Genomic DNA, 14,451 nt, shown 5'->3' on the forward strand with positions numbered 1-14,451 from the left:
TGACACAGTAAATTTAATAAAGCACATCAAATGAGCCTAAACATATGCCGATGCTGGCAACACCATCTGCTATTAGCTGATCTTGTTAGTCCAAAACCACTGAGTTCTCTTCCCCGTCAGACATGGCTGCATGCCAAACAGAGACATAACAAGACGGCGACTACGTCAGCGTCACTTCACATTGCTTTCAGAGCCAAAATGTAGATTATGAATATGTATGTGAGTGGATGCCAAATAGAAATAGCTGCAGCTGCAAGAAGTGGGATTGCTAAGAGCCAGAATCAAATCAGTGCTCTACTGTAAAATCCACGTCATAGATTAAAGCAACAAAGTAAGCAGCAGCAGCTCCTCTCTGGAAACCAGTTCATCTTCAGAGCACCAGCTGTCAAGGTCACCATGTATGTCCACTCCATACAAAACAGATTAGTCTCCACTGACTAATACAGTAACAGAGATAAGAGTGCATGGTGTATTGACTCGCTCAGGGGGTTTCGCTCAGGGGTTTACCTTCAAACCTCCATACTCTGCAGCTGAGCCTCGGTCCACTCCAGTGATGTAGATGCCCAGGGCGTATTCTGCTCCCCCACGGATCATCAGACCCAGAGGACGCCCATCATCCAAGGAGATGTTGACCTGCAGGGATACACACACACACACACACACACACAAAGTTATTTCCCCTGTATCCCAAATGTAGCCCAACTAGTAGGCAAGACATTTTTGATGTCTCAACTTTTCTTCTTCTGTTTTTCCTCTAAACTACAATACATGTCCAAATATGTGTGGACACCCCTTCTAATGAATGCATTTAGGTGCTTTAAGTTACACCCATTGCAACTTCAAATAACTTGCACAGAGGCATACTCACACAGCTTGTATAGTCACTGTGAAGAAGGACTGCCAATAGAATAGGACTCTCTGGAGCAGATAACCATGAACCTAATGGCACCATGCTGCCTAATGCCAGGCGTGGGCTAGAGGGGTATAAAGACCCCCAGCACTGAGCTGTGGAGCAATGGAAGAACTGTGTTCTCTGAAATGATGGATGGTGCTCCATCCAATTCTTTTGGGATGAGGTGGGGTGGTGATCATGCAACATCCTGACCTCATGAAAGCTCTTGTCACTGAATTCAATGAAATCCTCACAGTAATGCTCTACGACCTATTAGAAAACCTTCCCTGGACAGTAGAGGCAGTTACTCCAACAGAAGCAAAAAAAGGCCCTTGATTTTGGAAAAAAGCAATGAATGAGCAGGTGTCCAAATACTTTTGGATGATGAAGCTACTGTAGGTAATGGTATGGAAGCTTATAACCTAGCAATTAGCATCATGCTAACTGCCTATATCAGCAGACCTCACCACAAACCATATTAAGTAATCTGAAATAGACCTCCTTATGTGGATATTGTCTGGCTGCTATGAAGAACAACAGATGTTCCGCCAAAGCATTCCTTTAGGGCAAAGGTCAGGTTTAGGGACTATTGAGGTGAATTCATGCAAAGGTCTTTGATGGCTACTCCAATATACAAGGACCAAAGTGGTGAAAACTGACGATGGATTTATCACTCTTGGAAAAACATTTAGAAACGCAAACATTTGGAGATTCACATACAGTGCCTGTGTGATGAATGGTTATGGATCTGACCGGCTCTGATGGGAAATAAATCGGGGTGACAGACAGAAAAGGTTGGAGCCAAGACGGATCTCAGCCAGTTCCCTCTGGGCATCACACACCTCAGTGAATTACCTCTCCATGTAAGCCTATTCAAACACCTCCTTCCAAACAGACTACACCACTGTCCTTTTCAGTTACAACTGTGTCAAATCATACCAGCACCTGGAAAAGAGACTCATGCAGAATGTTGTGTAATTGGATTCGCTCCTGTCCTGCAGCTCGGTTTTGGGAGTGTATGTCTGTGCAAGAAATGGGTCTTAAAGTGATTATACAGAGAAAACAACATTTACACTCCCCTTATCTTTAAAGCAGCAAATGCTTGGTGCCCAGAACTGGGTCACAATGAGCTATAGTAAATCACATGGTTTCAAATTTACTCAGAGATGTCCCAATCTGATCCAGTGGACTGGGATCAGGGCAGATTCAAGGCTTATTTTAATGCATCGGGTATCTGCTAATTTAATCCCGATCCAGTTCCGATTCTTTGTTCAGCGGGCCCTCTGGTGTCCTCAAGGAGCCATCATTCACAGCCTACAGCAGCTGTGGAGCTATTTTACAGTGGAACATGAAAATAGACCATAAGATCTGAACCTTTATAAAACTATCACTGAAATGCTCTGTTTTACCAGCGGGAGAACCGCACACCTTTCTCTGTTCTTAAACCAGCACTGAAGAGCCCATTCAGAACCGAGTGGATGCTAATGCTAATGCTAATACACATACACACGCTATAGAAACCCAAATCACACACAGCACATTCACCCACTATAAACCAGTTATTACACACCAGTAGACCAACAACAACAGATATCAGTCCAGAGTGTGTACCACCACACACACACACACAGGAAGTGATTAGACTGCGGTGTTGTAAAGCAGCTGGGAGCTGATTGGTCAGGGAGGAGAGTCTGACTGAATAATAAGATATTAAACGGTCATATTAAGAAAAGTCTCGACTAAACTAAATCAATCAGTCCAGAATGTCTCATTATATCAGACTATAATTATGTGCATGACTTTAGACTGACTACTGCTACAGTCACCTCCTACTCTGGATCTATGCAGCCCATTAGCACCTCATGACACATTTCACAGCTAGCCACACACTCACCCTCCTCTCTGCCCCCTGGTGCGGTGAGTGTGCATGTGTGTGTCCACGTCGCTGGCTGTCAGAGTGTCGTCCTCCTCCTCCGTTCACGTGCTCCACCAGGTCTGGGGGCGGGGAGATGCTGCGGCCCTGAGGGTCAACCCACGTGTACACGTGATTGGTCACATAGCCGCCGGGGATCCGCCCCATAGAGCAGACAGTCATGGAGAGCTTCTTACAGCCTTTCAGCACCTGTAGCAGACAGGGAGAGCAGCAGCAAAGGAGGAAAAAAGAAGGACATTGGTAAAGACGATGACTAGTGAATTTTTATCATTCCACTGCACTCAAGGTGACCTAACAGCTCACTGTGGATGCAGCCGCTAAAAATCACAACACTTCGTGTGCACATTAATTAAACCCAGCAGTATGCACACAAGAAAAGACAGTCAGCACTCATCATCCATCCTTAAAGCAACATTATGTAGCATTTTACCCTAAAATCATTCTGGCGCTCCACTGACTAGCAATAGGGAGAATGCCGTCTCTGTCATTGCCACTCCAGGCCGAGCATGCCGGCAGGATTTGTCATTTTCAGATTTTGGCAATTTTGCCATATTGGAGATGTGCAGAGCTACACATCATACTGCAACCAGCCAGCAGAGGCGCTAGACCTGTGAGTAAAGCATGTTCTTCAGGGGTGGCTTACATGTTCCGCCTTTAGCAAGAAATACCAATTCTCCATAATGCTGCTTTAAGATTTAAGAATTTAATGTGCAGGTGTCCAGTAATTTGACCACCTCAGCGAAGAAGCTTGCCGAGTGTGGTGGTGGCGGAGTGGTTGCTCCAGAACCCTTTTCCAGATGACAGGGAGGTGTAAAGTCCATGTGAGGGGTGTAAAGGGGTCATCCACAATGCTGACTGCTGTACAGACGCAGTGTTTTTGAAAGGTTTTGCTAGCAATGGTGGGTAGAGAGACCCCAATAATCATCTCAGTTGTCTTTACAAACCAATGCTTTCCTGGTCCCGGATGGGCGGAGCTACACATGATACTGCATCCAGCTAGCAGTTTTGAGAGGCATTGTGGTGTACATGTTTTTATACATCCTTTAAAGCAAGGCACGTCTTTATTAGAATACAGGTCCTTGGAAAAAAACCTTCTTTCTGATTCTCTGAGCTACATTTTTCCCTATAAAACATCAGATTTTTTTTATGATCCCTTCTTAGTGAGTTTGTTCAGCTACACTGGTAAGACAGATATCTCCCAATGCTCAGCAGATGATGCTAACAGCTGTCTAACAGGCTTGTCTTTTAGTGAAGATGGGATCACTCAAACCTGTATTGACTCTGAGCCTTAGAGATACAGACAGAGAAGGCGAAGAGAAGACAGAGAGGAGCTGAGAGAGAGCTACCCATGTATCAATAGCGCTAACATAAAAAGCCACAGGAACACTCCGGAATCTCTTGTTACGCTGTCTGACTGACACCGGCTCCCTGAAGAGCGCTGCCAGAGGCACCCGCTGAAATCACTTATCCAGGGAGAGCCCAGCATCGGCAGGATCACAGAGGTGTTTGATCCCGACCCAGACGATTACATGAATGGATTGGGCTGTTTGAGTCGTTTTTATGGAAGAGTATCTGGAAAACGTCATGCTGACACAGCCACACACAGAAACTTTCCTTAGTACAATGTCACAGGCTGAGCTTATGATTGAGCTTATTATGATTAGGAGATGAAAGCACTCACAGAACTGATCCATGGCAGCGTTTAAAGCAACTGTATGCAGTATTTGTACCTTAGAATAACAGCTTCAAAATCACTGGGATGTTCCACTGACCTGTAATTTGGAGAATAGTTTCTCTATGGTTGCCACTCTGGGCTCAACATGATGCTAACTGTGTTATGCAACTTTGAAAAAGCTGGCAGAACAACACTAATGCAACCTAACACCAGGCGTGGGCTAAAACGGTACAAAGCCCCCCAGCATTGAGCTGTGGAGCAGTGACACTGTGTTCTCTGCAATGATGGTGGTGCTCTATCCAATGCTTTGGGATGAATTTGGGAATTGATAGGGATAAGTTGGGGTGGTGATCATCCAACATCTGGACCTTACTAATGTTCCTGTCCCTGTTCCTGTATTTGGACAGACTAGGACAGTATTTGGTAACCATTCTAAACAGGTTTAGTGCTTGTTAGAGTGGAGTCCATCAGAGTTCTATTTTGGGGCCTTTGAAACTGATGTTAATAATGATGGAAATGTCATTAATGTCATGAAGTATGGGCTCATTTACATAATTTACGAGTATAAGGAGATGATACCCTTGCTTTCAGAAGAACAAATGAATGAGCAGGTGTCCCAATACTTTTGTCCATATAGTGTGCGTATGTAAGTAAGCGCCAAGTCCATCAAATACAGCAATGTTGTTGGGCTTTCAGACACTTGCTGGCCACTCCCATGGAAGAATGGTCCACCATCCTAATAATAGCCCGTGATGGTCCCTTTCTATTGATTGATGGGGTAGAACAGAGCTGATAAGCTGGGTAACTCACTGTAGATGTTACAGCCACCATGGGTTTTAATGGAGATACCAAGCTAAAACACTAAAAGATTTCACAAACAGCACTATATTGGACATTTGAGACTCCACTGTATCAGGAACTGGGTCATTTCCATAAATAAATACCGCATTCCATAAGTAAATATCAAGTTCCTTAAGTAAATATCAAGTTCCAACATGAATAGAATACCTGGTGGGCTGGACTGTATTGTAAATGTCTACGAATTTGCACACAGCTACACGACAAAGGCAGAGCTCTGCTGTAAACGTGATGCTGCGGTGTCTATTCTTGTTGCACGAATGTGGAACGGCATTATTCATGCCTTGATTTAACTGCACTCGTGGACCACTCCTGAACAAAGGCAGGCGGCAGAGCCTAAAAATAAACCCCACTCCTGCAGAACACAACATAGGCCTGCATCCGTAGCATCGGAGCGGACCACTCGAACAACAGCGGTCATGTAACCCACCGGCACTGCGTCGCCCCCTGCTGTGTCAGTGCATGAGAATGAATATCTATATAAAGGAGAGATTGTGTAACATACAGAAGCATAGACTGCCCAGAGAATGAATACACAGAGAACTGTGGAGAACCTGCGGATGATTCACTCCGTTACATCCAGAGAGAGAGAGAGAGACAGAGAGAGGCAGATATAGTGAGAGAGGAAGCGAGAGTAAAAAACTTTGTAGAGATTTTGTAGGCCCCCTGTGGACAAACCAGCCTGAACAACCCATCATTTCATCCAACCGCCCCATCCGCTGATTTTAGCTTTATCCATTTGCCTCCCTGTGCTAAAATACCAGCTGTAGACGGGAGTGACAGATGCGAGAAATGACAGGAAGAGGGAAAGAGAGAGGGACACTCTGACAGGTCTTCGGAATAATTCCCATGTTGTCTCAGAAGCGGGTAGTAAAACTGATGTTTCCGGGCTGTCCCCTCCTCCAACATGCAAGTTTCCTGTGTTCAGTCTTCTTCTTCTTTAGTTCTGGCTTCTTCAGCTCAATGAACAGGACTAGTTCGAAAAGGCCTACTGTAGCTTTTGCGTGCCATCAAGAGCACACCATGCAGCTTGATTTAGGGCGTGTCAGTGTGTCTTTCCTATCGTAGGAACGAGAAAAGCATGCTGTGCGCAAAAAGCATGTACTAAGTCTCTTAATTAATTATGGGTGTGTTTTGGGCGTAATGTGCAATAAAGTAAGCAGCGTGTCACTTGCCATTCCCTTTAAGAGCCAGGTGCGGTCTGACTTTGGCGGATTGCTATTTCAGTGGCGTTAGGGGGGTGTACGAGGGTTGGGCTGCACTCGTCGCTGTTGACAATTTACTGCCAAGATAGCAACGAACGTCTGACTGTTGACATCTGCCTAGGTTGTTTTCAGTCAGTGGAGCATCTGTGTTTTCCGTAGCCCAGACAGCAATACGTCAGAAATGTACCTGAACACACCTCATTTCGAGACGTAGATATATTCACGAGCACCGTTTCTATTTCACGAATGCGGACCACGCTAGCTGAGGCAAGGAAGAGAACTCGAGAAATATGGGCTGGAGTTTTGGGGGGCTTCAAGCTGATGGGACCCGAAGCCAGACCCCCCTTGCCAGGTAGAGGTTGAGTAAACAACGCAGATGGAAGGCTTGAAAATGGCCTGCTGCCGGGTGCAAGATAGCAAGGAGCATTGCAACGCCCCTTGTGCAGGGTGTACGATGGGGCCATACATCTCTGACATACTGGTCTCCATACAAATGGACATAGTACCACTGGTTGATGTGGTGCAACAGATAACACCACTACCTGACAGTGAGCTACCACAGCATGTGGGTTTGATTTCAGGTCTGGGTGACTATGTTGCACTACACCAGTAAGTCCTTGGGCAAGATTCCTAATGCTACAATGCTACATACTCTGTATTACGAGTTACCTTGTAAGTCACTCTGGATAAGAGTGTCAGCTAAATACCATAAAGGTAAATGTAGTACCAAAGCAGCAATGTGTGTTCCTTAAGTTTCACAGGTTTAACAGTTAAAACTGTGCTATTTTTTATAACATAAACAATCTCCCAAGTGTCTTGTCTAGACAAGCACATTTGGAGCATGAAAGAACAAAAAGCGTGTAAACTGAAAATGTAGTCTAAATGTAGTTTCTTTATGCATGTAGGGCCCACAAGCCATTAGCTTTGGCCCTAATGCGTATATGTAGTGCATTATTTTAAACAGAGAACTAGTTGCTCCCGGCCCTCAGTCTGACAGAGCACTCATCTCTCTTTCAGCCACAAGAGCAGAGGCGGTTCAGAGAGCTCCATGGACACGTCTGTAACGGACAGTGACACAGCTGGTGCTGTGCAGCCTACCGAGCTTCACATGACTCTGTATGCTCTCTGACAGCTCAACTCCTGCTGACTGAAAACCCGCTGATAGGGTACCATGGCCACTGGAAGATGGGCGATGAATTACTCATGTAGGAAAGACAGGATTGCTGGTAATTGGTGGCCTTCAGAATGTAACCAAGCAGAAATGCAAATCAGAAAAATCTGTTTAAAGATTTGTATAGAATATGATTGGGTTTTGTTTATATGTGTGTGTGTGTGTATGTGTGTGTGTGTGTGTAATATAGTGCACTGCATAGTGTATATTTAGTACATGATAAGGTTGTGGTAGTAGATTCTATAGTATAATATATAAAGTGTATATAGTATATGATGGGGTTTTGTTAGTATATGTTATAGTGCAGTATATAGTATATGACTGCTGTCCAGTGAAAACCATGTATCTCCATTTTTGTCTGTTTTTAGTTTTCTCCATGAATTGATTCCTGTAGCTGTTCTGCACACTGTGTAAATAAGTCTGGATAAATGGACCAATAAAAATGCTCTAAATTACTTGGAGTAAATTCTTTTCCACTGACTTCCATTCAAAGTTAAGGATGTTTTTGCCTTCTGTAAAGTTGCCATTTTGGAAATGTATGTTTTCTATAGGACAGGGATGGTGTATAATATATGATAGGGTTTTGCTAGTATTTTTTATAGTATAATATAGAACATATAGTATATGACAGGGTTTTGTTATTATATTATACACTATAAATAGTATATGACAGGGTTTGTAATGTTATGCAGTGTAGTATACAGTGTATATATGGTTTATGACAGGGTTTTGTTATTATATTATATAGTGTATGTATAGTATTTGACTGCAGATGGATTAATCCACACTGTCATTTACTAGGTCTTTGATTTTATTACTTTTTTCAGAACCATTATAAACTGAGCTGATCATTCATTCAGTAAATGAACTGATATATCAGCAACATTTTAAGTCAGTTACACTGAGTTACACTGAGTTCAGTTTAGGGTGAAGAGTCAAAGTAGACCGAAATGTGTCTCTGTCTCAAAGTTCTAGCAAACAAACCATTAGGCCAACCCAGATGAAACCAGCTAAATGAAAGTAGGTTTTAAACAACATAATGAGGCACAAGATCTCCAGTAGAAACTCAAAACCAAATGTCACACATCATTGGAGCGAAGCTTGTTAGACTGTATAGATTTTATTTTTCCACTCGAGTATCATTTAGAAGAAATTTCACCACTGGTGGTCTCATAGCTTTTGGTTGCTTTAGGAGTTGTGAAGTTGTGTAGTGAACTGTTTGACTCTGTAAAGAAGCAAAGCAGAATATATTTGCTCAAATTAGATTTCACAAGTCAGATATCCAGAACATATTTGAGCTTTCCTTCAGGTCTACAACAGCCAGAAACCAGCACCTAGAACCTGATCCTGACTCAAGCCATTTCAACACATGGGCATGTACTGATAACGTGTAAGCACACAAGTCTGACCAAATAATGAAAAAAGGCATATCTGATTAGAGCAGGTCAGTCTGTTAAATAAACATAGCTTATGAAAGGGGGTTCTGCAGAGAGATAACTGAAAGGCATACAGAGCTGTGTACAAGCTCCAAGTTTCCGAGCTCAGTCCGAGCTCATGCCAAATCGAGATTGGGTTTTTATTATCCTTTTGGGTTTTTATGATGCTCATTATCACTAAATTTAGAGTATATCATTTCTGCTACGGTACAGCAATTTAGAGCCAAAACAGAAGGGGAAAGTGAGCGTGAGTGACCGTCAGAGTGACAGCATGATGAATTTGGATATGCTCAGAAGACTGCAATGCCAGAAAATGCCTCTATGGCAACCTGCTTCAGTAAATTCAAAACTGACTGAAGGAATCGATGCACTGCATCTTCTACATGCAAATGAATGATTTGAAGCCATGGAAAAACTTGCACTGGGCCGGAACAGCTAACTAAGTGGGCATAGTGGTTTGTAAAGCAGCAGTCTAAACTTCTAAACTGGATTTCATGCTTGAAAATGTCCGATTAAATGGTCCAACATTTCACCCCTCCCCCCCGAGAAGTTAAATCAGCTTGAGGCAGACGTGCGTTGGGCCACAGTCGTGGCTGGAAAGAAGTTTGTCAGGCCACAGAGTTAAGCCGCCGTGACCCTGGGTTATGTCCGTGAATTTTCACGCGCAACATTCCATGCATTTCAGTGAAATTCATCAACCAATAGCCCCGCAGCTCTGGCTGTGTGACCCATGCTGTGGTCTGTACTGTTTCTGCTCTGTTTGAGACAACATCAAGGAAGTGCTGGCGTCAGTCGAAGGTGGGATTAGATGGTACTTGTCATTTATTTTGGGGTTTTTAGTAGTTTTGATAGCGTTTTAGCTGGTTTCTGAAACAGCTGAACCAAAACGGGGATTTCCAGCCCAGCTAGCAGCCAAAACCCAGTGTATCCACAGCTTTAAAAAAAAAAAAGTCTACCTCAGAGAATTTGTCTGGTTAGGGTTGGACAGAATTTGGTCAGACTGAAGTCAGGGTTGGACAGAATTTGGTCAGACTGCAGTCAGACCTTGGACAGAATGTGGTCAGACAGATTTTAGACTAAAATCAGGCACAGTCAGATTTTCACAGAATTGGGTCAGAGCACAGTTAGGCTGGACAGAATTTGGGTAGACCACAATCAGGGTTGGAAATAAGTTGGTCAGACTGTGTGTGTGTGTGTGTGTGTATGTATGTGTGTGTTCTTCTAAGAAACTGATTCTAATTGCATTCATTTTGCATATTTCTGTACTGAATTGCATAATTCTGTACTGAATTTTTTAGTTTCCCTACAAAATTCAATTTCAAGTGATATCATACGGACTCTCAATAATAACACACACCTTCGTTATGCATTTAAACAGAAATGGCACGATTCTCAATCCACTCAAGTATCCGAGCTGCGAGCCCTTTCAATCCTGCATGCTAATGCAGCTGCTATCTCCAGCCCAGAAGAGCGCGAGTGGACAAATCCGGAACAGTCCGCACAGGCTTTGGCAGTATGTTCGCTACCCCCTATAGACTGCAGACCCAGAAACACCGTTTAACAGCCGCAAGGAAGAGGAAAGTAGGTTGGTCCACTATGGCTCAGCTGAGAAAAAAAGAGCGGTACACCTGTCATGCACAGAACTTTCTGGGAAAAAAACTCAGAGAGAAACAAGAATACGTCCACATTTCAGAACAGCTCTGGCCTGTGGTGTGTGTGGACCACCAGTAAATAAGTTATGTAACTGCTTCTTCGGGGTACAGCAGAGCTTTTCTGTCTGTCAACAGCGAGAAGCAAAAGTGAAGCCCCTTTTCTCCACTTTGTTTTTCAAGTGCCCGCTATTTTTGATTCCCTCGGCCTCCCAGTGAACGAGACAGTGTGTGCGGACCCTCCATGGGGAGGGGGAGAATTAGAAATGCTGTGTCCCTTCCGAAATGAAGGCACTCAAGAGCAGGATGCATGCCTCTAGGGACACAAGCAAGAAGACACAACAAACTAGAGTATAAATGATTCAGAGTTATCACAGGAACCTCGGAAATTACGCTTAGACTTCAGAAGTGGGCAGACTTTAAAAAATATAAATGACCAAAGGGGAGTTCTTTGGAGTGACGCAATAGAAGAACCACTTTGGTTCCTTAAATAACCCTTACGCTCATTTGAAGGGTTCAACAGGGAACCAAAAGTGGTTCTGGGCAATTCTTTTAACTGCTTTATTGTGAAGAAGTGAAGAGCTTGATGTGTTATATAGAAGGTATTCAGGACCTTCCTAGTCATGCTGAACACCGCTAGGTTTAGTCAAGTCAAGTCCAACCGACAGGCGCCACTCATAACGCAAGTGGGACACTGCGTTCAGTGTGAAAACAGCTCTAAGGATTACAGCTGCTCTGCTTGCAGGCCGTGCATCGTCCGAGTCTCAGTGCGGCCAATCGGAAAGCAGTGGATGTCTGTTAGTTCCCTCCAACATGGAGGAAAGGCTACTTTTGTGTATTTCTGAACATAAAGAGCTTTACCATGTCTGAAAATCTCTCTCATTCGATTGACTCTCCTTTGCTACAGAGAGCACCTCCCACTTCTGCATCCAACCAGCAAGTGCCACGTATACTGCATGTGGCGTTGATGGCAGCACACTGCGTTCAGTGTGAAAACAGCTTTAATGATTACTGCAGCTCTGCATGAGGCTACTCTGTCTCAGGGCGCTGCAGTTCCTTATTCGACCACCTCGCGGTCGGCTGCAGAAGCCCTTTAGAACCAGAGTTGCACAACGCTTTGTGTGCTGGATTCATCAGTCCGACATTTTTTTTAAAATTATTATTATTGTTTTAAAAATTACAATTTAGTCAAATAAGACAGCAAACGGTGCACGACCACATTTAACCCTGACCAAAAATGCAGCAGCGACAGCTAGAGGAATCACATTTACAATGATGGGGTTTTAGCTCTAGATGAGCAGGACTTTTCAGCTGCATTTCCACTCTGAGCTCCACAGTGCAGTTCTGCACGAGAATTTATGGGCTCTCTTAGCAAAGTACATTTCATCTTGAAAGAGAGAGACAATGCAGGAACATTGCAGAAGCCCTGCACGATTGGTCTGGGACGGTTAATGTAGCATCCAGCCCTGCCCTCGATCAGTAACAGAGATCGTACGATCTTAGTGAAAGATGAGCAGCGTCTGGTATCGGCCCCAAACAACACTGATTGGTACGTCTCTAGTTATAGCAGACGAGTTAAAGCTCTACATAGGGGTCATACATTAGTATTCAGATAGAGGGCCTTCAGGACATCTAACAAGATGACCTACAAAGCAACATTTAGAAAGAAAGCAAGCCCAGCTGTTGGGGTATTTTACATTTCTGACTGCATCGACTAACATTCTGGCACCTAAAGGAGGCTGTGCCTGGTTATGTGTGTGTGTGTGTGTTCATAGCATTTGTGCTGCCCAAATTTTAATTAGATTGTTTATCATCCCATTAAACACTAGCACACCGTGAAAGGAAGCACATAAAAGATGCCCTCAACATTAAAATACTGATAGCATCCATTAATGTCACTATAAATTAAATTAAATTAACAGACGCTTTAAGTTTGCTGTGTAACATCTCGACCCTGAAAAATGCAACATTTTGGAAAAAAAAACACACACAGAATGAACTAGATTAAAAAAACAGGATGACCTAGATTTTAAAACATCAGAGCTTCATTATCCTTGGTACCTTAATTCATTTGTGTGAAGCAAAGGTTTAGAGTTAACATGCTTTTGTGTGCTTTTCCTAAAGAAAAGCTGTGACTCAGTTCATACAGCCACAGAGAGCGAGAGAGAGCGAGAGAGAGAGCGAGAGAGCGAGAGAGAGAGTTTGGTCCTTGTTCTACCAGGAGGAGATGAGCGCTGTTATTCTATAAATGCACTGCTGCAGTTTGGCCCCACACACCAGCTGAAGTGAAGTGTTCCTAAAGAGAGCTCTCCTGGGGTGTGTGTGTGTGTGAGTGTGTGGAGGGGTAAGAGTGTGTGTGGGTGTGTGTGGAAGGTAAATGACAGAGTTGGTTTGTGTGCTGAAGTGTAGAGGATGAGGAGAGACCGGAGCAGACGTCAGTGCAAGACTTTGCCTCGAGGGTTTTCTCTCTCTCACACATACACACAGCACCATATTGCTGCAACACACACACTCTCTCTCACACACACACAGACACAGTATGGCAAACATTTTTTGTCATTTTATTATTTTATGAATTATAAATGACTGTATATTTTAAACTACATAAACCAGATGTCTTCAGACCTGATCATCACTTTTTGAAATCTGAGGGATTCAGGGTATTAATGTTATTACATCTTCTCAATGCCACACGTTTATCAACGTCATTTTACACCCATCTGCTGCACCATTCTGGACAGTTTTATGATAATCTACACATGATCTGAAATCTGTAAAACATTAGACTCACTGCACTATTACTCTATACTGCACTATTACTCTATACTGCACTGTAACACTATACTGCACTATTACTCTATACTGCACTGTAACACTATACTGCACTATTACTCTATACTGCACTATTACTCTATACTGCACTGTAACACTATACTGCACTATTACTCTATACTGCACTGTAACACTATACTGCACTATTACTCTATACTGCACTGTAACACTATACTACACAATTACTCTATACTGCATTGTAACACTATACTGCACTGTAACACTATACTGCATTATTACTCTATACTGCACTATTACTCTATACTGCACTGTAACACTATACTGCACTATTACTCTATACTGCACTATTAATCTATACTGCACTGTAACACTATACTGCACTATTACTCTATACTGCACTGTAACACTATACTACACAATTACTCTATACTGCATTGTAACACTATACTGCACTGTAACACTATACTTCATTATTACTCTGTACTGCACTATTACTCTATACTGCACTGTAACACTATACTGCACTATTACTCTATACTGCACTATTACTCTATACTGCACTGTAACACTATACTGCACAATTACTCTATACTGCACTGTAACACTATACTGCACTATTACTCTATACTGCACTGTAACACTATACTGCACTATTACTCTATACTGCACTATTACTCTATACTGCATTGTAACACTATACTGCACTGTAACACTATACTGCACTATTACTCTGTACTGCACTATTACTCTATACTGCACTGTAACACTAGACTTGAATATACTGCACTACGACTGACAGCATTGAGACTAGATACTGCAATACAGCCATGCAGTAGATT

At 43.1% G+C, this 14,451-nt stretch overlaps 1 protein-coding gene across 1 annotated transcript in view; it reads right to left on the reverse strand.

Annotated features, from left to right (window-relative positions):
- The window catches only part of whrnb (whirlin b), a 91,593-nt gene that overhangs the window by 58,634 nt on the left and 18,508 nt on the right, over positions 1-14,451 (reverse strand). The window contains exons 3-4 of the mRNA XM_072665097.1: positions 2,787-3,014; positions 508-633 (exon numbers count right to left, since the gene is read on the reverse strand). Of these exons, the coding sequence (XP_072521198.1) occupies positions 508-633; positions 2,787-3,014 (354 nt within the window). The remainder of the gene's footprint in view (positions 1-507; positions 634-2,786; positions 3,015-14,451) is intronic.

Source organism: Salminus brasiliensis, chromosome 20 (genome assembly GCF_030463535.1).
Source record: "Salminus brasiliensis chromosome 20, fSalBra1.hap2, whole genome shotgun sequence".
NCBI classification, from domain to species: domain Eukaryota; kingdom Metazoa; phylum Chordata; class Actinopteri; order Characiformes; family Bryconidae; genus Salminus; species Salminus brasiliensis.